This window comes from Aethalodelphis obliquidens, unplaced genomic scaffold (assembly GCF_003676395.1).
Source record: "Aethalodelphis obliquidens isolate GAN/ISIS:26980383/991018 unplaced genomic scaffold, ASM367639v1 scaffold6, whole genome shotgun sequence".
Taxonomy (NCBI): Eukaryota; Metazoa; Chordata; class Mammalia; order Artiodactyla; family Delphinidae; genus Aethalodelphis; species Aethalodelphis obliquidens.
Window position 1 is genome coordinate 24557407 of NW_020837950.1, and position 25034 is coordinate 24582440.

Sequence of the window (25034 nt, forward strand, 5' to 3'; positions counted from 1 at the left end):
GAAATACCAGACTACTTGTTATGTTTCCTTTTTTTTGTATTACCCACCTTATGAGGCATATTGTAATAATATGTGAAGTTCTCTTTTATCTTATCCTGTAATATGAAGCAGTATAAGCATAAGACCTTTTTCTTTAGAATTTAGTGAATGATGCACATCTTTGGGTTATGGGAAGGGATAAGCTAGATGCTGGGCTTCACAACTGCAAATCAATTTGCAAAAGACTATACGAAAGATAATGCTTAATATAATTCAGCTTCTCTTCCATTAACATCTTGAATTATGGTGTAAAGGTTTTATATTTTTTTTCTAGAAATGTAGCTGACATTAGCATTCAGGTATACAGTTCAGTTTATCTCTAGTGAAGAGTCTTTTAAAATTAAGTTAAATACAGCACAAGAGACATAGAAAATCGATAATATTTCATTTCTTTTAAGTAAGATCTTTCTGTATACATTTGCTTGGGGTGCTTATAAATTTCTCCCTTTACGGAAGTATTTTATAATAAATGTCAGTTATAGATCTAACTGTAGCAAAAAATAGTGCAGGTTCTGGAGTACCTTTGATATATCAGATAAAAACTGCTTAGCTAAGTATTAGTGTAGGAAATAGTGTAGGAAATAGTGGTACAGTCTCTTAAATGATATTTTTAAAATGTAGTGATATCAATGGGAGAGCATTTAGGACCTTAATATGAGAAATACTGTAGGATTCAGTGCATTGAGCTTTAAGATATTGTAAACTGCTTGGCTTATTGGATTACCTGTCATAACACTTTATATGGAGTAGAGATACTAAAAATATTTGCGGATGGATGTGAACTTGACTCACTAATATATTCTTTTTTGTTTACTCCCATTTACTAGTGATATGTGATTGAGTTAGTATTACGTTTAGTCTGAAGATTTTTATCCTAATGTTAGCTACAGTTGTAGTGGCATTAGCAAGTCATTGATAGAACTGGTTAGAACTAATTTGTTAAATATTGAAATTTAACATTGGGAAAATTTGTTTTTTAATAGCCACGTATGCATTAGTAAATTTAAAAGCACCCTCTAGGGGTGTTACTGAGGAAACATTTCTTTTTTTTTTCTTTTTAAGAAATAGCTAAGTACAAATTAAGGACAAATTACTCATCAGGTTCCTTTCACACTACAAGTGTGACTGCATTGGTGATTATTGTGGCAGCCATGACTAGATAGAATAATATTCGAAATTGGCCCTCACAATTGAAATAAGTTTTTTTGTTGTTAGGGGGGAAAATGTAGGGGAAAATGTAGGAGTCTGTAAAAGGCATTTCCTGGTTATCAGATTTGTTTCTGCTTATGAGAGGTTAATGAATTTGAGAGTAAGAATTAGATGCAGATTAAGACTTTGGTGTATAATATAATGAAGAAGAATCAACAGTTAATATCTAAATTAAAATGTGTGACTCCTTTTTCCTTTTCTAAACAACGCTGAGCATTTCTTTTCTTTTCTTTTCTTTTTGGCCTCGCCATGCGGCTTGTGGGATCTTAGATCTCCGACCAGATTGAACCTGGGCCTTCGGCAGTGAAAGTGCCAAGTCCTAACCACTGGACTGCCAAGGAATTCCCAACACTGAGCATTTAAATTATGACCTAGTTACTTCATAGTAGATGAAAATATAAATGAAACCTAGGAATTCTCCTCTTCATTAACTCTGGTGTGGTACTAAAAGATTATGAATTGTTTCAGTTGCAGGGAAAACTCTTGATTTTTAAATTTCATTTGATTTTCTTATTGTTTCACCTTCTGAAGTGAACATCAATATTAGTTTAAGAAGGAGGGGCCAGGAAATCTTTATATGTCTAAGAAAAGATGCCTACTCTTTTTTCTGTTTCTGCAAGTGGTGATAACATATGCATCCTTAAGGATTTCTATACACTTTTTTTAATGACAAAAGAGAAAGACTTATTACATATAACAGTATGTTTACTTATAGCTTCATTCAGTATGACAGATGTGGGCGTTAACTTTTTGAATATAAAAAGAATCAGTACATTTTAGTGATCTGAGATTTCATCATTCTGGCATGCTGAGAATTGATCTTATAAAATACCCTAAAAATTTAAGAATGACTATCAAAGTTTTTTTAGTTCAGAATATAAAATATACTGTGTTGACAAGGATAAAAATGTTTGTGGTCTTAAGGAGACTCATTAATAATTCATAAACCTGGTAAGAATTTCCCTCTTTTTAAAACCTTTACCTAACAAAAGCTGGAGTTAGTCATCTACTACGTACTTTAGAAATGAAAAAGCTACTCTGGGTCTCACTGTGGGATCAGACTATCCAACCCTCACCTTAGAGAAAACTGAAGCTGCTTATGTGGCCTTTGAAGTTGAAGTATCATTTCCTCTTGTCTCCACTTGGCTACTCTGTTGGCCCTTGGCTCTTCGGTGCATCATTAGAGTTTCTGTGTTTTGACTGTGGCTGGAGGAGGTCAGTGCAAATGGGTTTTGTTCAGCTGCAGACTCACTTGGGCAGATTTTCGTTTCAACACTTTTAAAGTGCTTACTAGGAGAAGAAAATACAATTTTAGGTCAAACAGTTGCCAACTTAATATTTATTTGTAGGTTTATTAAATTCTCACATACACGTGCACATAAGATTTTGTACTTGTAAACTATATGTATTTTTATTTTTTACTACTGGGTATACACTATTTTTCAGAGTAGGATCAAGAATGCAATTTTTAGTTTTTAGATGCTGTGTTCTTTTAATTGAGTTAAGGGAATTGTTAATTTTAAGTTTATAATATTTAAAGGAAGTACATTTTTAAACTGCCTCTTCCTAAGTCTGGCACATACTAAAAGTCTGGCACGTTTTTCTTGCTGTTAGGAAAGCAGTGGTGAAGAAGATAGAAAGTCCCTGCTTTCAAGGAGTTTTTCCATTCTAATAGGTAGTCATAGGCAATATTTATTTAAGCAAATTAAAGAGAAATTTCAGACTGTGATAAGTATAGTGAAGGAACCAAAATAGGTAATGGTGTTGGAGGGAGATTGGGAGTTCGGGGTGGGCAGAGTCGGAGAGCTACTTTAACAGGGAAGTAATAAAGAAAGGTCTCCTTACATTGTGACAAAAGGGACCACTCTTGGCATCATCTGGGAGAAGAGCTTTCCAAGTCCAGGGGAAACAGGCACAAAGGTTCTGACATGTTCAGGGATTGGAAAGGAGGCTGATGTGGCTAGCATATAGTGAGTGGAGGGAATGACTGTCACTGAGTTGGGTGTGTTGGCTGGGGTGTATCACGTGGATGAAGAGTTTGATTTTTTTAACACTTACAGGAGGAAGTCATTGGGAGGGACATGATCTGATTCATGTTTTTGAGAGACCACTGTGGCCTCTGGAGGGGTGGGAAAGTAGGCAGAGAAGTCATTTAGAATCTATTGCTGTGGTCCAGGGGAGAGGTTAATGGCTGCTTGGACTAGAGTGGTAGCCCTGGAGGTTCTGTGATTTGGTAGCCCTGGAGGATTTGTGATAGATATGTGATAGCCCCAGAGCAGGAAATGTGCTGGTTCTTTACCTTTAAATCCTGTGGTTTCTGATAATTCTGGCAGCTTTAAATCTTTCTATATTGTGGCAAAGGAAAAGAATTGCTCCTAGGGCATATGAAGGAGTTAATTTACAGCATAGACTGTACACCAATCAGGGTTGTTTTATTAAATCTAGCAAGTTGCAGTGAGTATTTATTTGATTTTCTTTAAATGTAACATTTTGTTGTTGCAGGAAATGTTTTCATATTTGTCCAACCAACTAAAGAAGCTGTCAGAAGCCTACAATGAAAGAGTGTTGCATACACCTCACAATCCCATATCTTTAGGTAATTTTTTTTCTTAAAAAAAAAAATTGTACTTCTGAACCATCCCCAGTGGGAAGCTGGTGTTTCTAGAAAGAGTATGAATTCTTTCTGGTTACAGTGATGTTTCTAATTTCATTACAGTGCTAATTTGTAAATTTTAAAAGTTTAGTCAGCCTTTATAAATGCTGTAATGTATTTCTTTTTTTTTTTTAACATCTTTATTGGAGTATAATTGCTTTACAGTGGTGTGTTAGTTTCTGCTTTATAGCAAAGTGAATCAGTTATACATATACATATGTTCCCATATCTCTTCCCTCTTGCGTCTCCCTCCCTCCCACCCTCCCTATCCCACCCCTCTAGGTGGTCCAAAAGCACGGAGCTGATCTCCCTGTGATATGCGGCTGCTTCCCACTAGCTATCTACCTTACATTTGGTAGTGTATATATGTCCATGCCTCTCTCGCTTTGTCACAGCTTACCCTTCCCCCTCCCCATATCCTCAAGTCCATTCTCTAGTAGGTCTGTGTCTTTATTCCTGTCTTACCCCTAGGTTCTTCATGACGTTTTTTTTTCCTTAAATTCCGTATATATGTGTTAGCATATGGTATTTGTCTTTCTCTTTCTGACTTACTTCACTCTGTATGACAGACTCTAGGTCTATCCACCTCATTACAAATAGCTCAATTTCGTTTCTTTTTATGGATGAATAATATTCCATTGTATATATGTGCCACATCTTCTTTATCCATTCATCCGATGATGGACACTTACGTTGTTTCCATCTTCAGGCTATTGTAAATAGAGCTGCAATGAACGTTTTGGTACATGACTCTTTTTTGAATTATGGTTTTCTCAGGGTATATGCCCAGTAGTGGGATTGCTGGGTCATATTGTAGTTCTATTTGTAGTTTTTTAAGGAACCTCCATACTGTTCTCCATAGTGGCTGTACCAATTCACATTCCCACCAGCAGTGCGAGAGTGTTCCCTTTTCTCCACACCCTCTCCAGCATTTATTGCTTCTAGATTTTTTGATGATGGCCATTCTGACTGGTGTGAGATGATATTGTAGTTTTGATTTGCATTTCTCTAATGATGACTGATGTTGAGCATTCTTTCATGGGTTTGTTGGCAGTCTGTATATCTTCTTTGGAGAAATGTCTATTTAGGTCTTCTGCCCATTTTTGTATAAGTACCGCATGCTAACCGAATGTGCCATTGGAGCTCCAAGGTCTTCTGCCCATTTTTGGATTGGGTTGTTTGCTTTTTTGTTATTGAGCTGCATGAGCTGCTTATAAATTTTGGAGATTAATCCTTTGTCAGTTGCTTCATGTGCAAATATTTTCTCCCATTCTGAGGGTTGTCTTTTGGTCTTGTTTATGGTTTCCTTTGCTGTGCGAAAGCTTTGAAGTTTCATTAGGTCCCATTTGTTTACTTTTGTTTTTATTTCCATTTCTCTAGGAGGTGGGTCAGAAAGGATCTTGCTGTGATTTATGTCATAGAGTGTTCTGCCTATGTTTTCCTCTAAGAGTTTGATAGTTTCTGGCCTTACATTTAGGTCTTTAATCCATTTTGAGCTTATTTTTGTGTATGGGGTTAGGGAGTGATCTAATCTCATACTTTTACACGTTACCTGTCCAGTTTGCCCAGCACCACTTACTGAAGAGGCTGTCCTTTCTCCACTGTACATTCTGCCTCCTTTATCAAAGATAAGGTGACAATATGCTGTAATGTATTTCTAATATAAAACCTATACGCTGAAAGAATTCAAATCTATGTTAAGTGTTATACTGAATATATGGAAAATAATACTTTTAACTCTTGCTTCTCACCAAAATAACTTGGTCACTGATAAGGACTCTATATAAATATTTTAAAATTTCTACCAGTTAACAAAACACCATAACATTAAAGATATTCTTATAACTTTTAATGCTGTTATTATTTATTTTCTTGAGTATGCCTGTGTTAGAGAAATTTGTATTTATGATCATTTCATTTTGTCATGTAGTACAAGGACTACTAAACAGGATAAAAAGAATGTTGACTTTTATGCATTTAACTAACTTTTACACTTCATGATTACCCCTTTTAATTTGTGAATATATATAGTATAATATGGTTCATATTTCATGTATATCTGAGGAAGGTAAGGAAATAATAATTTGTAATTGAAGCCTTTTTCAGGAATGGGCTTCCTTGGAAAACCATTTGGCCACTGATAGATAATAAAATCACCCCAATCAGTCCTTTGTTGGTTTATAATCTATGTAGATATTATAGAAGGTGATACGGTATGATTTGAATCCCAGTTCTGCCATGTACTAGCCTCTAACTTCCTTTTCCCTGTCTATAAGTAGAGATAATGATCCCTCACATACAAAGTTGTTAAAAATGGTTGAGATTATATTTGTAAAGTATCTAGTATAGTAAGTCATATTATCCATGTCATTGTTCCATTTATTTAATTGGAAAATTCACTTTTTGGAAGGGTGATATGGAAATTCTCTTCTGATTCTGAGCATGTTTATGTTAACATATTATTATCTGATATGGAAACAAATCCTTACTATAATTTATTAAATGCATTAAAGTGAAATGGTGCCATGTGACAATGAATAAAAAGTGATATCTCCATGAAATAAGACAGTCACAAAAAGACAAATGCTGTATGATTCCACCGATATGAGGTACTTAGAGTACTCAAAATCATAGACAGAAAGTGTAATGCTGGTTGCCAGGGGGAGGGGAAAATGGGGAATTATTGTTTAATAGGTATAGAGTGTGAGTTTTATAAGATAAAGTTATGGGGATGGATGGTGATGATCGTTGTGTAACGAGATTGAATGTATTTAATACCACTGAACTGTATACCTAAAAATTGGGTAAGATGGTAAATTTTATGTTACATGTTTATTAGCACAATAAAAAAAGTGATGTCTCTGTGATTGTTTGTTTCTTAAGTGGTTTTGTGCTGGTGAACCAAGGCTCACTGGAATACTTTTTTCTTTTTCAGCTATGACGCTTAAAACACTAGATAAACACTGTGACAAAGCTGTCACTCGGCTTGGCTCCATGCTTTTTACCAGACAGGTTTCTGGAGCCAGGTAAGTATGTTTAAAAGAGGATTAGATTTATTTCACTTTTTAAAATTAACTCTAATAAAGCACCTTTCTTTAACAATAAGTCCCCCAAGTATGTGCTGAACTGCACCTGAGAATTCATCGTGGAGGAAAAGAATGATGAGGTAGAGAATCTACAAGGCTGTCACATAGTCAGTCACCTGTGGAACGTGAAATAGTCACAGGAAAGATATGAATCTTGTTTGCTTTAATAGACATATAAAAACAAAGTTCATTACCCTTCTGTACAAATTTTTGTCTTTATTTTCCTTTGTTAGATTATCTTCAGTGGTGTCACATTATGGTGTTAGAAATAAGTTGTCTTCATTACTAAGTTTAAGTGAAAATGTTTTTAAGGAAAAGTCCATTTCCCAAACTGAAAACGCTATGCAATTCTTGTCTAAGTACTGCCTTTGAAAAATCTACTTTTTGCTTTTATATGTACATAGCTTAAGATGAATTTCATTTTTCATTTTATGTTTGATGAGGTCAGAGAAAAATGACTTGAAAAGTACCTTGCTCTAAGTACTCTTCTTTACGTGCTCCTGCTAAAGAATTTCTCTCTGACTACCAGAGGTTAGAGATTTCACATCAAAGAACAACTTTTTAAAAGGAAAAACATCTTAGATTAATTCACCTTTTACCTTGATGAGCTATATCTATATGCAGCATAGTTTTGACACTTCTAAAATGGTTTTCTTGGCCTTGCTTTTTAGTGTTGCCACTATTTGTCTTTATGTTTAGGTTGATCTTAATTGAGTTCTTAAAAAAAAAAAAGAGTACTGTTAGAAATCTGCTTATATCAAGTATGACAGTGAAATCAAGCTTTAAAAATGCATGTACCATTGCTGAATTTAATGATTGCTGACCATCAACCCACTGTAAGCAGTTATGTAATTTCTGCTGGATCCTGGCTTTAAAACCCTCCATTGCATAATGTGATCAGATAGATGTAATTCTAGTCTATTGATTGCTTGAGGCGATACACGGCAGTTAATCAAAGTGGTTTGATTCACAAACTTAAATATTCCATTAAAGTGTGTATATGTGAAATCAGATTCTGGTATTTGATACAAAAACAGAAATAACTTTCTTTTTACCTTTTTGAAGATGTAAAGGTGTTTTTGATTCCTAGAGCTTGTAGCTCTTTAATAGAAGATAAGTAAATGATAAGCATCAGGTAGTACTTCCTATGTGAAGTGCACTGTATAATTTTATTTTAAGGCTGCAGTCTGTTTTCATAGGCTACGATTTATGGCTGTTATTAAACTTCTTACGAAGTAGGTGTAAGGCTTAGTAACACAGCTTTCTTTTGTTTATGGGTGATACTCTGTTAACATCACCAGACATACTAAATTGGTAAATCTTTTCCCTTTCAGGGTTGTGCCTCTTGGGTCTGTGCAGACTGTGAGTGGCTACACTTTCAGAGGCTTTATGTCACATACAAATAATTACCCTTGTGCTTACCTCAATGCCGCATCAGCCATTGGTATGAAGACACAGGATGTGGACTTGTTCATAAATAGACTTGACAAGTGTTTAAAGACAGTAAGAAAAGAACAAAGTAAAGAGAGTGATGTATCTGGAGTTGACAATTATGATAAAACTGAAGATGTGGTTATAGAAGAAATGGCTTTAAAACCAGATAATGTACTTCTTGGCACATGCCAGGATTCTTCCTGATGACATGTGAAGGGTTTCTTTGTGATAATTTTAAAAAAGTGATGAGGCTACAGTATAAGCTAGCAGTTTAAAGACAAGACTTGAGATTTTTGAATTGAGAATTTCATGGAGAATATTTGGTCAAGGAATAGAACATGGTCTGAGCTAACCATTGACGATTGTTACATTTGTTGTTCTTAGACTGCCTCAATCATTATCCTTAACAGGTTATAATGTACAATTAGCGTTTTTCTAATTGTTAAATATTTGCCAAATAAACATTATGATTCAGATAATTCTTACTAATATAATGATAGTAAAATTACACATTACTCTAATTCTCTTTGAAATGTGTAGACTGCTTTCTTCTGACCATTCTCTATCATTCACAAATTACTTATGTTTCTGACCACACAGAATTTAGAAAGATCGCTAATGCTACTAATTAGTAGATGTTTGTTGATATGTGTAAGTCACAGAATGCCTGGAAAATGGACATTTCCCAGGAAAGCAGAGTCAAGGTCAAGGTGTAAGCTTTAATTTTTGCTCAACAGAAATGGATCTCAACTGGGGATGATTGGCTTCTTATATCTAAGTAACAGCTGGAGATACTTTTGGGGCTTTTTTGTTTGGTTTTTTTTTTCGGCCATGCCACATGGCTTGTGGGATCTTAGTTCCTCGACCAGGGACGGAACCTTCGCCCTCAGCAGTGAAAGCGTGGAGTCCTAACCATTGGACCACCAGGGAATTCTCTGGGGATCTTTTTTTTTTTTTTTTTGCGGTACACGGGCCTCTCACTGTTGTGGCCTCTCCCGTTGCGGAGCACAGGCTCCGGACGCGCAGGCTCAGCGGCCATGGCTCACGGGCCCAGCCGCTCCGTGGCATGTGGGATCCTCCCGGACCGGGGCACGAACCCGTGTCCCCTGCATCGGCAGGTGGACTCTCAACCACTGCGCCACCAGGGAAGCCCCTGGGGATCTTTTTTGATTGTGAAACCTAGTAGGATGCTATTGACATCTAGTGAGGGGAGGCCAGGGGTGCTGTTCAACATCCTACAATGGACAAGACAACTTCTCAAAACAAAGATTTATCCAGCCCAAAATGTCAGTAGTGCTGAGGTTGTTAAAAACTTCTCTGAAGTAAAAGAACTCCTCAGTAAAGAGAAGTTTTCCATAGCAACTTGAATTATTCAGTAGTACTTCAAAGAAGGTAGCTTTATAAATGTTACCAACTAAACAGCATATAGATTTTTTTTTGTTAACATCTTTATTGGAGTATAATTGCTTTACAGTGTTGTGTTAGTTTCTGCTGTATCACAAAGTGAATCAGCTATACATATACATATATCCCCATATTCCCTCCCTCTTGTGTCTCCCTCCCACCCTCCCTACCCCTGGGTCACAAAGCACCGAGCTGATCTCCCTGTGCTATGTGGCTGCTTCCCACTAGCTATCTATTTTACATTTGGTAGTATATATATGTCAGTGCTACTCTCTCACTTCGTCCCAGCTTACCCTTCCTCCTCCCCATGTCCTCAAGTCCATTCTCTACATCTGCGTCTTTATTCCTATCCTGACCCTAGGTTCTTCAGAACCATTTTTTTTTTTAGATTCCATATATATGTGTTAGCATACAGTATTTGTTTTTCTCTTTCGGACTTACTTCACTCTGTATGACAGACTCTAGGTCCATCCACCTCACTACAGATAGTTCAATTTTGTTTCTTTTTATGGTTGAGTAATATTCCATTGTATATATGTGCCACATCTTTATCCATTCATCTGTCAGTGGACACTTAGGTTGCTTCCACAGCATATAGATTCTTAAGTGAAAACCGAGGTTACCATTTCTAAATATGTAATTACAAATTGTTAATATGGCATGTGTGCATTTTTCCATTTGGGAAAGTGAAAACTTTATTCCATTGTTTTGCTTCAAGGAGTCTGTATATTTGGTTGGTTTGTTCAGGTGTTTTGCACAGCTGTCATTAAGAGTGGTTAACATGGGGATTCTGAACATATTTTTGCTGGAGAGGTGAAAATGATGGAGTATGAAGAACAGGTGTATTCCCTTTTCATTGCCCATATGCTTACTTTCTGAGTCTGAAATTCCAGATGTACTGGCTATAACTATTACGTTTGTTGTTAATTTTAAGAAATAGACTGATATCTCATAGCCTAAGGAGATATCACTGAATGCACCAAAATGTCAAAGCTGTATTTCTCAAGACTTGCTCTGTGGAGCATTTATTCCTAAGAGATGCTCATGGGTATAAAAGGTTCCACGGACAAATAAGTTGGGGACTTTGCAAACCTGCCTATTGGCATATTAAAGTTTCTAAGAATTCCTTCTATTCCAGTTTGAATGTATCCTTATCTAAAGATGGAACCCTTTTTTTAATTAAATACTTACCGACATCCCATTGAACGAACTTTTGAAAACACTACAGTAGAGAATGCCACGTAGCTTTCTGGATGGTGTTTTCTCTATTGTTTTGGCATTGTAAACTATGTTAAATGTGAGCTCAGACAGCTGCCACTCCCACGGGTAAGTTAGAATATTTTGGACACTGGCTTGACAACCTTGGAAGTCAACTGTGTTGAGATAAAGTACTTAATTACAAATATTGTAAAGATTACTTTAAAAGTATTGTATCTTTGGGGTTCAGATATTTGAAGTGTCTGGGTTCTTTAAATAGCTATAATAACTTCTTTCAAAGGGGTAAATCCTGGATTAAAAAATTGTATACTTTTTTAATGTGAATTTGAGACTGAATTGTAGAACTAATAAGCTGAAGAGTTGCTATAGACCCTCTCGAATCTGTGAAAAGGAATGAAGTGATGTTGCAGATGTAGATGCTGGCAGTGCAGCATACCGTCCACGTAAGCCAAGATTGTTTTCTAGAACGAGTGATCTATATTGTGGGATGATCATTTAGTTTAAAAAAGGCCAGAGCCGAGAGACCAGCAAATGTTTTCTCATCTGCAGTGTATCAGCAGTTCTTGGGCTTCAGCTGCTGAATAGATAATAATTCTAATTGAAGATAAATTACATGAACCCACATGTGAGTGATAGATATGTTATAACATTTCATTCCTGGTGCATAAAAATCAGCTGCAGTTTTTATTATTAGTCCTTTCTTTTCAGAGGTTTTGGAATTCCAGCTCTATTCCTGCTGGTTTCAATTTGACCTTGAGGTCGGAGAAGTCACAAGAATTTTTGAAGGGATGTTGTAGGTTCTGCATATTGAGGCTTTCCTTTGCCACCACCCCAGTGTCCTTTGACTTGCTGTCTCTCATCTCCACATATAAGTATAAAAAAGCATACAGTTATTTATTTTAGCCTGCTAGTAATGATTGGTAATCCTCATAATTGGCCTCAGTTATTCTCGTACTGGGGCAGAGGGGCAACAGATGACATCTTTTCCAGTCAGTGACTAAGATGTCCTTTTCTGTCTTTATGATCCTACTGCCCTTACTAAGACTATCAGGTAGAATTTTGGAGTTTGGTTTTTAAAGTCATTGGGCTGTGGTAGTCTGCCCCGAAAAGAAAATTGAATAACATGAAATATTCTTTAGGTCACCGAACGTATTACTAATTATACACACAGCAGGGAAAGGTATTTTAAATCCAATTCTCAATTTGGCTCCTAAGTTCTCTGCTGACAAATTCTCCCTCTGTGTGATACTAGCCTTAGGAACTCTGTGTTCAACTATAAATCTTTTTATTTAGCTTTTTGCATTAGTTGACAAGGTGTCCGAATATGAACTGTTGAATACAGTTATGTTCAGCCAATAGGCACTTGATATGCAGAATGATAACTCTTAAGTTTTTTCTAATATTTTGCCATAGCACATACCTCTATTGTGGTTCTGTTTCTCTAACCACTATAATAAGAACTGTAATTGAGGTCTGAGCTATGGGATGTGCTTTTATTTTTAGACTATATGGCTATGATAACGTTTTAGGAAAATTAAAATTAAAACAAAGATAATTTTTTTTAACCAGCAATGTTACTTTAATATTGAATTAGTAGCTCATCATGAGTTAAATTCTTGTGTTCTTTCATAGAGGAAAATAGCCAACAATTGACGACAATGACACACCCTGATGAGTCTCATTGATAATACACTCAGAGAAATTTTTTTGAATACATCCACATTTGGTGCATATGAAAGTTGGGTTTTCTTTCCCACTGTCTAAGATGTACTAATTTCTGCCAAGCCCTTAAATGGTTTTGTTATGTTTTGCATTCAGGAGGCTGACCTTATTTTGTAACTGAATTTGTGTACACAGAAGTTTGATCATTTCAGAAGTTTGATACCTTCGGAATAATCTGATAAAAACAACTGAATATGCTGTTAACGTATAACATCAAGAAATCCAGTGAACAGTTTTTTTCCTTGTCTGTCAAATTGTGTTGATTATTTGTCTCTTGTGGCTACTCAGTGTACAGGTCTAAGACTTACCCACTGCTTCCTTTGTGCCTTCCTTTTTACTTGCATGCTCTTTGTTGGCCATTATGGTAACATACACATGTAAGATGATGAGTTCAAGGCTAATGAATATATCGTTATAATTTTCCACCTAATGTTCTACAGTTCAATCTAAGACCTTAAGCAAAATCTGGAAATGTTTATATGGTCTTGTTTTTATCAAGTGGTATCAACTTGAACTTTTAGAGAAATGTGAGGAAAGGCTATGTTCTTCATATTTATACATATAAATGTTTAATTGTGGGGGATTTTAGCTGTTAGAATTGAAGCTGGTGTCAGCCTGCTAACCTGTATGTTACACTAAAAGAAAAAGATGTTTCCAAAAATACTTTTGGTGTAGACTATATATAAATAAAACTAAATTGTATAATTTATTACATGAAGTAAATTTTTAATAGATCATTGATAGTGCATTATATTATTTTACCTAATCACTGCTCCAGATACAATTTGAAAGTACAGATAACTAACATTAAATTACTTGCCCATTTTTTGATTCAGTCAACAGTATCGACTTGCCCAGAAATCAGCAAGAAAAGGCATACTTTATAATGAGAATCATGAGTCACGGGGGTGGAGGCTAGATTATTTAAAAAAGAAAAAAACCCAGCAACCATTTCCCAAAGGATCTATTGACTATAGAAAGTTGGAGGCTTAGAAGTATTGAATCTTTTCTAAAGGAAACACCTTAATTAAAAATAAAATAGTGTCACTTCCTTCTTCAGCAAATTTCATTTTTAAATTGTACTATCTGAATTTTACATGTAGTTCTCGTTTGATTTGGAATTAGATCTCTGCACTGGTACTTACTGACCATGTGAGTTCACATATTTAACCTCTCTGAACCTCAGTCTCATCATATGTGAAATGGGTACAATCCTATAGGATTGAGAGTTAAATGAGATAACAAGTAAAGTGATTAACTCAGTGCCTAAAACGTAGCACTTGCCATTAATAACTGCTATGGTGGTCTGCATAAAGCTATAATGTACCAATTTGTACTAGATTTAAATTAAATTTCAAAAATTAAAATTTCTTCATTAGTTTATTAGTAGAATGTTTTTTGAGAGGGAGTCATCAATGAATTTTGCTCATCTCCAGTGGAAATTAAAAAGTATGTACTTGATTTTAGATGACGGTCTTTTTTTTCTTTTTCCAGAATTTTTCTACTTTCATTTTTATGAGTTTCTTTTTGTTTTGTGTTTACACCTGAGTTGTTTTTTGTTTGTTTGTTTGTTTTCGCGGTACGCAGGCCTCTCACTGTTGTGGCCTCTCCCGTTGCGGAGCACAGGCTCCGGACACACAGGCTCAGCGGCCATGGCTCACGGGCCCAGCCGCTCCGCGGCATGTGGGATCTTCCCGGACCCGGGCACGAACCCATATCCCCTGCATCGGCAGGCGGACTCTCAACCACTGCACCACCAGGTAAGACCCCTGAGTATTCTTTTTAAGAAACATATTTAAAGTGCATTAACTATTTTATGTACCTGAAATTTCAGATCACAACCCAGCAAAAATGTACAGAGAAAGTTCATTCATTGTGACTTCCACATCAATTGTATTATCTGACCAAAGTTTTTGGTATAGTCAGCAGACCTGCAAGCATAGCAGTTTATTATATTTAGCCCTATTCTTAAATGACTTTATAGTAGAATGACTGATCGTGGCTCCCAAGTTTACATCTTTGTAAACTGAAGAAGAATCTGAAAAAGAATATATTATATAAAACTGAATCACTTTGTTGTATACCTGAAAGTAACACAACACTGTAAATCAACTATACTTCAATTTAAAAAACTGCAGCTGTGTTTATTGGCCTGATCTTGATTAAATCCTGTTAAGTCAGATGGGAAAAAAGAAAATTGAGACTGGAACTGTATTCAGAGTTCTTGGTTCGAGCGGCTGTTTTCCTTGTGGCCCCTTCCCTCCCTTCTCTCCCCTTTGCTCCCGTCTTATTTGCCACTGTTGGATTCATTTCTTTGTCTTAAGTCTTTCTTTCTCCTGTTAAAATGTAGATACATCAGGAAATAGATAACTGCTATTTATCCTTATCAGTTAGTGACATCTTAGTTTGTATGCGTTTATCAGATGTTTCCCTAAGAGTGGGTTATTAAAGAAAACTTATAGAAAATTTCAAACATATACAAAAGTAGAGCAAACCATATAATGAGGCCCAGTATTCATCACTCATCTTTGGCACTTGTCAAGTCCAATTTCGTGTCCCCTCTACCACCCTCTTATTTGAAAGCAAATCTCAGGCATTTCAAGGTGTAGCTCACATTTCAACATGGATCTCCTAAGTAAAGGACTCATTTTTTAAAAAGTCACAATACTATTATCACCCCCCCCAAATTAACATAATATCTTGATATCATCAAATATGCTATCATTGTTCATTTCTCTAATTACCTTTTTTTTTTTTTTACATTTGAGTCATGATCCAAATAAGATCCCCTAAGGGTAGATTTTAGTGGAAAAGGGAGAAGAGGTGAGAAACAGATGGCTTGAGGAACCAGAGAAAATTAGACAAGTGCAGAGAGAAGGAGGCTTGAGATGGTGTTTTTCTAACGACTTTCCCATGGATTAATAATACTGGATTTATGAAGGATGTACTCCAAATGGGCTCCTAAAGATCTTCCAGGATGCTGGAGAAATTGCCATTTGACCTGCTCCAGGTTTCACTGGTTATCATAAGAAATGGACTTCAGTCCATAGTCGTGTATAACAATTCAATTTCAATGCTAACTTCCTTTACATAAGGCTGCGAATTAGAACCCCAAATTAGATTAAGCCTATAAGGCAGTGGGGGTAATCATTCTAGATATGTAGAGGGAACCCTTATTCTAAATAAATGTGTAGAAGGCTAGTTGAGTCATTGTGTTGGGCTCCAGCCAGCCAGGTTTAATGAGCAGTGGAAGGTTGAGTGCCATCTCAAAACCAGTTCTCAGAGGAGAAGGGAGGCAGACAGGGCCCCCCTCTGGGATGGATCAGAGGAGCTGAGTGTGATGCTCAATGAGAAGAATGTCTGATGTATCTCATGGACCACTTTAGAGAGACAGGAACTTTTAGGAAGTACTTGGGGCTTTTGACCAGATAAAAACACTTTGAGAGAGTGTTTTTTCCACATTCCCCCCTCCAAAAAATGTGTTCATAGGCAGTAAATTGGTCCTTTACACCATAAAGGCAGAAAGTACTTTTAGCTAGAAAGCTGTCCAAAAACAAAAACAAAAAGAGAACAGAACAAAAAACAAAAGCAAAACCTCTCCTTGAAGAAGTTAACCTGGAAATGAAATTCCCCCTTTTAAGCTTTCCCCAGTAAGAACACAGGTTCTGAGAATGGCTGACTACCCAAAGTCACACAGCTAATTAAGGTCAGAACTGAGGCAGGAGCCACCTACTGGCCTATGACAGGGCAGGGGCAGGTCTGAAGGAGGTGAAGAAACCCTTTGCAAGATAAAAAGTTGATCTAGAAAACATTGTCACAGCTTTTGGGTAAACTTTCTTTTTTTTCCCTTGTGGAATGCATCAGTTTCTCTTTGTGCCTTCCATTTCCCATGCCTGCTCTCACCATGTTCAATTTATGCCCTATTTGTCATCACCTGGTGACTCAAACCTTCTGGGGTGGAGGTGGTGGCAGGTGGGAGATAGGAGCCTTTTGCACAGTGACCCCTGCTAAGTTTCCTTGAAAGCCAGTAAAAATACTCATTAGTTTTAATCTACTAATTATAAGCAAATGGACATTTTAACCTTAGGAAATTCAGCATTTTTGTTTGCATTTATGATCATTGTCTATTTTCCATTTATTCCCATCTATTTGCAGCAAGTGCATTTGGGGGCCAACTTGGTTTATGCTGTTCCCCAGGAAACAAAAAGAAAATCCACAACCAACCAAACTGCTTGTATAGCCATTCCCATGGAGCCCAGTGCTTCCTAGGCATGAAATTGACTGACACACAAAGGCAGCAGGTGCGGGGCCACATGCCACTTGCCGCTTTTTTTTTTAGTGTGTGTTTATAATCAGTAAATGGCTGTGGATGTTTAAATGGTTCCCTAATACGATGGAGAGCGGATGCCATTATAACTTGAACTTGTATTGCCACGCAGATGGTGGAAATAAACATCCAATTCTGCACACAGTTTTGTTTGCCTCTTACTTTGAAAAGATCGGCTGAGCATCAGGCATCCTTGGTGCCAGCAGGGACTCTTGGGCGGGTCGGGGTATAGGCGAGCAGGGCTGCCGTCGGGTTCCAGATTGGCTTTTGTGTTGAGAGCCCCGAGGACAGCAGGTTTCCTGTAAGTGGCTGAGGGGGTTCATTGCAGCAGTGGACCCCACCCCTGAACTACCAGGCGGCAGCTCCAAATATCCCTTCCTACTCGAGACGTGCCTCACACCTTTAATCTTCTCTATTAGACAGAACTGTTCTCTACCTCAGGAACTCTCGCTGTACCTTCCTCTCCACCTTTCACTTTCTTAGACACTTTGGAAAATGGAGTTGGTTCAGTACTGTGGTGATGGTACCAGCTTTAATTTCACCCTCCTAGCTTCCCCTGCTGGTCCCTCAAATTGCCTCCTTCCTGGGGGTCATCGATCTACGTACTATATTTTCCTCCCTCGGCACGTTGGAGGACCTTAGTAAATATCTGTTGGTCCAGTGATCAACTGACTTGTTCACACTACTGAAAAAAACAGTAGGGTTTAACGGCAGCCTATTCCAGAAATATTTAAACAAGTGTTTTAAAGAGTTTGGAATAAAGATAGAAATGAATCTCTGTGATCTTTTGCAAATCAGTGAACAGAAAGAACAGGGCGGATATGGGGATAGGGAAGTCTTCCTAGCACCTTGAGATTCCCCGGGGAGGAAGCCCACTCCTTGGGAAGTGGGTCAAACTTGGGAAGGCTAGGTAAGCCACTTCTCTGGGGCAGAGACACTGGCCAAATAGGAATACGGATGCTTGAGGGACGATTCCTCTCTGCAGGGCCAAAGAAACTGCTAGATGAGCGAGGGGCACAGGGTTTACACCAAAGGCCATTTCTAGCAGGTTTGGTCTGTTTCATTAACGAACCATGCAAAAGCAAAGCAGAACTCCCCCTCCCCCAAACTGGCTTATTTTCCTCATGCCAACCTCCTTTCTTCCCATCAAATAATTTAGTAATCCTTCGCATTTCTATAGAGTGCTTTCCGGATTACAAAATGCTTTCACGTACACTATTTTGTTTTCATCTGCTGTCAGTCTCTGGAGCTGGGCAGGGCGTAATGATGATGTGTGTTTTGCATTTAAGCCCCAGAGAGGTTTGGTGATTGAGATGGCTTGTCTGGCCTCATTCCAAGGGGTAGGAGGGTCTAGAAACCCTGGCACTCAGGGCTCTGATGCTGGCCTTGGAGCTTTCTTGGAAACTTTGGAACAAGGATTAAGATCCTGTGCTTTGAAGAGGGATAGGCAAACTTGTCCTGTAAAGAGCCAGGTAGTAAATATTTTAGGCTTCGTGAGCCACACGGCCTCTGTTGCAACTACTCAAAATCTGCGGCAGACAATATGTAAATGAATGGGCATGGCTGTGTTCCATTAACACTTTATTTATGGACACTGAAATTTGAATTTCATATAATTTTAAGAGTTGTGAAATATTCGCCTTTTGATTTTTTTTCCAATCATTAAAAGTGTGAAAACTATTCTTAGCTCATGGGCCACACAAAAATAGGAGGCTGGTTCGGTTTTGCTCATGGGCCACGGTGGGCTGACCCTCTTTTAGAGCTGGTTCTGCCATTTATTAAGCATGTAATTTCGGGCAGATTACCTAGGTAAGCCTCAGAGCTCTCAATGACAAGATTGGAAAAGTCATAATGATTTCCACCTGCAGGGACTAGAGGATGAAATGCAATAATTGTAAAGTGTTTAGCAAATCACTTATACAGTTAGCCCTCAGTGGATGGGAGGTGTCATAATTTGATGATGCTACATTCTAGGGAACCATTTGTCCTCCCAAAATATACTGATAGGGGATTCTACTCTCTTTCAAACAACCTCAGCCTTTTCCACACCTGGTGCTAATGAAAATTTGTGTATTAAAGGGAAATCCAGATATGTCCACAGGACAGAAATACTTTTTTTTTTTTAAGCCAAAGATAAACCTTTAAAAAATAATAACTCGTGGTGACAAGAAAGGCCCAAATGAAATGAAAACAGGCTGCATGTTTGGCCTGCTGACAAAATCAGGATAAGGAGCTTCTGCTTTCTGGCCTTAGTTTCTTCATCTGTAAAATAGGGATAATAACCATGGTCTCTACCTCATAGGATGGAGGAGAAGATGAAACAGGATAATAGGTGTCAAGGGCATAGCGCGGTGCTTAGCCCGGGGTCAGCACTCCTCCAGGGCAGGTGGACTTCATGTTCTGTGTCTCACTGGCGCTCCCCTCCAAGCTCAAGTTCTGAAGAGACCGATGTTGATGCTGATGGTGGTGGTGAGGTGGGGAGGGAATTGCCTATTAGCTGAATATGTACCTTTTATTCCTGAGCATTAAAGAAACTGAGATCTTTGGCAACCCTTTGCTCCAGGCACCTAGAGGATTCAGCCCCAGGACTAGGGTCATGGTTCTGCGGGGCCCCGGCATCACCACGGGAGGCTGGGAGGGCAGCAGGAAGAAGACGCCTGTGAGCACAGAAAGCAGCTGAGGAGCTGAATCCAGGAAAAAATGCCGAGTCTGTCCGCTCAGCATGTGCCAACCTGGCCTAGATTTGCCCAGATCTGGCTCTCTGCTCTCCCTCTTCAGAAGCAGAAGCTTGTGACTTGGCACCTGCTTCTGGAAGCCTCCATAGACAGACCTTCTCAGATGATGCTACACCCTTGAGGCAGGAAGGATAGGTCTGGAGGCGAGAGCAGGGCTCTCGAGACCCAAGAGGCCGAGTAGGGTGTCTGTCCTCTTGGGCCTGAGGTTCCCTGCTCGTCAGTGGGAATCTCGGCCCGCACCCAGAGGACTCCTGACATTTGCACTGACCATGCTGCAAGGTGACCTTCTGCATCCTGCAGTGGTGGATGGTGAGGACCATTGGTAACCAAGCAGATGAAATCCTGGGAGGTACAAATGAGGAAGGTCAGCCCTGTCCTTGGCTGTCCCTTCAGACAGCTTCATTGCCGGCCAGTCATGCCTTCTAGCCCAGGGGCTGCACTGGCAGTGATTTGGGGCCTGCATAGGGGAAGGCGGGTGGTGCTGCAGACTGAAGAGGAGCTGCTTTTGCCTGGCCCATCCATCTCTCCAGAGCCAGCCTCCCACCTTCCCACTCCCACTCAGTCAGTCTTATATAGGCAGCGCTGGCAAAAATTACAGGTCAACTGGCGTTTCAGTTCAGTGGGACTCCCCATGGCACAGTCAGAAAGGGCAGAGGCCCTTTCTGGACTCTTTATCTGCCTGAGATTTACTGAGCCCTGCTAGTTTCTTCTCAGTATTCCCACCTCTCCTCTAGAACCCTGACTTTAACTGGGAATAACAGCACCTTTCCGATGGATTAAATTTCCCAGCTTGCCTTGGAGTTCAGTGTAGCCACCTAGTAAGGTCAGGCCAATGAAATGTAAGCTGAGTTATTGTGTGGGACTGCTGGAAAGTTTCCTTAAGGAAGGAGTAATACACATGTCTGTGCTTTCTTGTTCTGAATGCAGAATTCAGATGTGATAGCTGGAGCTCAAGCAACCGTCTTTGACCATGAAGTAGACACACCAAGCCTAGTGGAGTAGCTAAGTAGAAGGAGTTTGAGCCTCTGATGATGACAGTGCCACAAAACTTTCCCTACGTTGCACACCTGCAGACATTTTTCATGAGAGGTAGATAAACTACCTTTTAAAACTCTTACTATCATGAGTGCCTTTGTTACATGCAGCTAAACTGATACAAGACCCTGCTGTGTGCCAGATACTCTTTCAGGTGATGGTGACACAGCAGTGAGGATGGTACATGTGGTAACCTGCCCTGTATACTCCCGTTCTAGTGGAGAGAGAACCACAAATGATGAAACACAATAATTCCAGGAAATAATCAGTGCTATGAAGTACAGAAAACAAGGTAATGTTGAGTGAAACATGATTCTAAGCCTGTCACATGTATTAGCCAAATTAATTTTCATGCCAATTCTGTGAGGTAGAGGCTATTAATATTCCCATTGTACAGTGGCCTGTGTAAGGACACACAGCCAGTGAGTGGACGAAGCAGCATGTGAATCCCAGCACTTAGCCTCCAGAGCCGACACCATTTAACAGTGGGCCCTGCTGCCTGCTGAGGGGCTAAAGAGAGAAAGCCACTCAGCTGGCATTGGGCCCTCTTATTCCCGTCCAATGGTCTTTATATCAATACTGTTTTCAGCATGGTGGTCCTGGGGCGTGAGACTTCTTAAGAACCAGCATCCTTAGAGTACCATCTGGAAGCTGCATGACCTTTCTGACCTGAGTCACGCTGTCTCTCTTCCATTGCATATTATTGGTTACAGGTGAGTCACAAATACTGGCCCAAATTTAGACCTCTACCTTTCTATATAGGAGTGTCATAGAATCTGTGGACATGTTTAAAATCACCACACATATCAGTAAGGCATGCACTCAGTAATGGCCACTCTGGGTGGGGAAGCCCCTGGGAAGAAAGGAGAGCACAGATGTGATGACTGGAACTCAAGCAGCCATCTTGGGCCATGAAGACTCCACAGAGAGACACCAGGAGCCAAGAGCACATCACAGACAATTGGGACTGTGTGCAGTCAGTCTTTCCAGACCTAACCTAACATGGCTAGGTTCTGGAATCTGGGATGCTGAGGAGGCCTCTGTGCTGCCCCAGGCATCAGTTCCAGTGATCAGTGCTGGCTGAATTCCCCTCATTCTCCTGAGGGCCCTGTGAACTGCCAACCATTGCACCACCTGACTTGGGAATAACAGGGGCTATGTCCAATTTAGATGTGCCCAGGCGCAGGGGAGTGTCTGTACCAGGGCAGGGCCAGATAAGCAAGACCATTTATAGATGAGCTGGTGGGAGCATCAATGGACTGTTTTGAATCATTGACATCTTGGAAGTGGTGGTTTTGAAATCAAACTGTCTTTGCAGGAATCAGCCTCAAATCCAGGACAACCTTCCAAGATAAGTCCCTGGAGAGTCCCCAAAGCTGTGGAATTGCCTGAGGTTTGGGGAATATGGACCAGGGCAGGAGAAGCTTGAGATCCTGCTCCAAAACTCTTCCAAGTCCTCCCACCCCATCACCTCCACCCCCTCATATCACCTCGGAGACAGTGAGCCACTGGCCCCAAGAAGTGTCACTAGATGGTTCACGGAATAGCAAACATAGGAATGAATATATATTATCATATATTATATCATATATTACACATTATATATATGTATTATATATATTATCATATATTATAAAAATATATTATCATATATTATATCATATATTACACATTATATATATGTATTATATATATTATCATATATTATAAAAATATATTATCATATGTTATCTGGCTTAATCTTCACTGCAACCCTGCAAGAGACCATCATTATCCCCCTTCTACAGAGGGGGTTACTGATATTCAGAAAGAAGTAAGTCACATGCCTAAGGTCACAAAGCAAGCAGCAAGGACAGGACGGAAAGTCAAACCTGCCTGGTTTTGAGTCTTATTTTTCTTCCTCTGCCTTATTCTAACCCTCACACGTTGATGAGACAGAGGGAAAATCAGGCTTGGACGAGCTTGAGATCCTTAAGTGACAGTGGATATAGCTCTGCAGCTGCCTTGAGTTATTCAAGAGTAAGCTTGGCCTGGTCAAGGACACGTCCTACAGGAGGGGAGAATTCTCCTTGCTCAGCAGGTCCCAGGTGTTGCCCTGGAGGCCCCACGGATCTGGTTCCACCCAGACACTGCCCAGACCATCTGCAGCTTGGGACAGCAGGGCTCTGGGCAGCTGGGGAGATGCCTGTAGAACTATTCCCAGAAAAGGAGAACAAAGGAAAATGTGGCTTATTAGTGGGGAAAAGGTGGAAAGGAGTCTGGAACTAAAGGAAGGATTTGAGTTTCAACGAGAAGACTTCTCTCCCTGCCTCTCATTCTCCAACTGGCTTTGACTGAGAACAAAGCAACATCTTTTCATATGTTGAACAAATGGTTTGTCCCCAACAGTTCTTGGGAACCCGCACCCCAAACTCACCCTGGCTCTGACCTTAGAACACAACGGCTGGGGAAAGGCTCTCTGTCTGAATACTTCCCTTCCTAGAAATGAGACTGGTGAGCAGAGATTTGCGTCTCAGCTTGGCTTTGCTCCGTCACAGAGCCACACTCCGTTAACATTACCCTCAACCCCAAAACCTTAGAAAACCTAAAGCTGAAAAAAATCTGACTTGAACTATGTGGGGCTCTTCTTAATCTTCCTTTATCCCACTTTGTGTGACTAGTCATCTATTTTTGCTGCAGAAATGTCAGTGTGTTTTTGTACAGGATGCTGCCCCAATACGACTATGCCCCATCGTACCTTTCTTAAGACCCCCCAGAATCCCAAATATGGAAAACCTCTGGTTGCAGGAGTTTCAGGTAAGAAACTGTGGAGCCGCCTGAGAAAAATGAGAACACCCTTCTCATCCTTCTCTCCTATCTCTGTCCTCCTCCCTCCTCTCTCCCCACTTAAAAAAATCCTGCTTTTAAGGGTACTCTGTTTCTTCTTTTCCTTGCCTTCCTACCTTTGTGTCTTCTTAGCTCTTTGGCTCTCTGTGCACACAGGTGCCCATCCATCCACCTGACAGAAATGCATTGTGGGCCAAGCCCTCAGTTGATGGTACAGATACAATGGTACAGATACCACATGAGCGGGGTCCTGCTTCAGTCCGGAAGTGAGGACAGGGGAAGGATAAGGAACAACTCACCCGGACTGGGGTGGGGGCAGGATGGAGCCTGGTAAACCACTTTATTCCCTCCCAGCTTCACAATCCTTCCACCCAAAAGCACCACAAGGAAAGGTACTTATAGCACAATAGTCTCTCAACCCCATCCCCTGGCCATCCTCTCTTCTGTAGACCACCGTCAGGGGATCCGTGAAGGCTTCTTGAGAGAGGGACACCTAAGTGGGGAGTCGGAGACTTTCATTAGCTGGGATGGCCACGTTTCCTCTCTATTATTTGATATCCAGTGTATTCACTGCCTAGGGCTACTGTAACAAAGTACCACACACTGGGTGGCTTAAACAACAGAAATTTATTGTCTTGCAATTCTGGAAGCTGGAAGTCCCAGATCAAAGTGTCAGCTGGGTTGGTTCCTTCTGAGGGCTTTGAGGAAGACTGTTCCATGCCCCTCCTCCAGCCTCAGGTGGTCTGCTGGCAGCGTTTTGCATCCCTTGGCTTCTGTCGCATCACCCCGATCGCTGCATTCATCATCATGCCTCCTTACAGCATTCTTCCTGTGTGTCTGTGTCCAAATTGTCTCTTCGTATAAGCACGCCAGTCACAATCTATTAGGGCCCACACTACTCCAGTGTGACTTCATCTTAACTAGTTACATCTGAAATGACCCTGTTTCCAGATAAAGTCACATTCTGAGATACTGGAGGTTAGGACTTCAACATATGAACTGATACAATTCAACCCATAACACCAAGTCTTTCCTTGTGGATGACGCTTCCAGGGAAGAGATTTCCGTCTCTACCATCGTCTTAGTCTGGGCTTATGACTCCTGAAAAGACTGATGGGGAATGAATCAGGAGGCAGGAAAGGAGCCTGACTGGCTTTCCTGGTGAAGGATGGGGAAGGGCAGCAGCCTTGTTTGTGATGAGCTGAGATGGGCAAAGCAGGGATGGGGCTTTGGCCAGGAGGACCTCAAAAGAGGCAGGGAAACTAGGGGGCTGGTGGGAGGAAGGCTAAGTTTCCATAAAGTCAGGACCAAACAGTGGTGCTAGAGTGACCTAAATGGGCTTTAAA

General features: G+C 39.8%; 1 protein-coding gene and 2 long non-coding RNA genes across 4 annotated transcripts in view; all 3 read left to right on the plus strand.

Annotated features, from left to right (window-relative positions):
• Positions 1–8942, plus strand: part of SEPSECS (Sep (O-phosphoserine) tRNA:Sec (selenocysteine) tRNA synthase) — a 35361-nt gene extending 26419 nt beyond the window's left edge. The window contains exons 9-11 of the mRNA XM_027103224.1: positions 3751–3844; positions 6837–6927; positions 8322–8942. Of these exons, the coding sequence (XP_026959025.1) occupies positions 3751–3844; positions 6837–6927; positions 8322–8625 (489 nt within the window). The 3' untranslated portion in view covers positions 8626–8942. The remainder of the gene's footprint in view (positions 1–3750; positions 3845–6836; positions 6928–8321) is intronic.
• Positions 8943–14475: 5533 nt separating this feature from the next.
• On the plus strand, positions 14476–17236 carry LOC113618892 (uncharacterized). The gene is made up of 2 exons (XR_003432179.1): positions 14476–14525; positions 16921–17236. It is a non-coding gene; the product is annotated as an uncharacterized LOC113618892 (long non-coding RNA).
• Positions 17237–18706: 1470 nt separating this feature from the next.
• On the plus strand, positions 18707–22501 carry LOC113618893 (uncharacterized). Of its 2 annotated transcripts, none has more exons than XR_003432181.1 (3): positions 18707–21154; positions 21452–21575; positions 22181–22501. It is a non-coding gene; the product is annotated as an uncharacterized LOC113618893 (long non-coding RNA). The 2 variants fall into 2 exon arrangements; XR_003432180.1 differs by having other exon boundaries at positions 18707–20916; positions 21005–21575.
• Positions 22502–25034: the final 2533 nt, after the last annotated feature.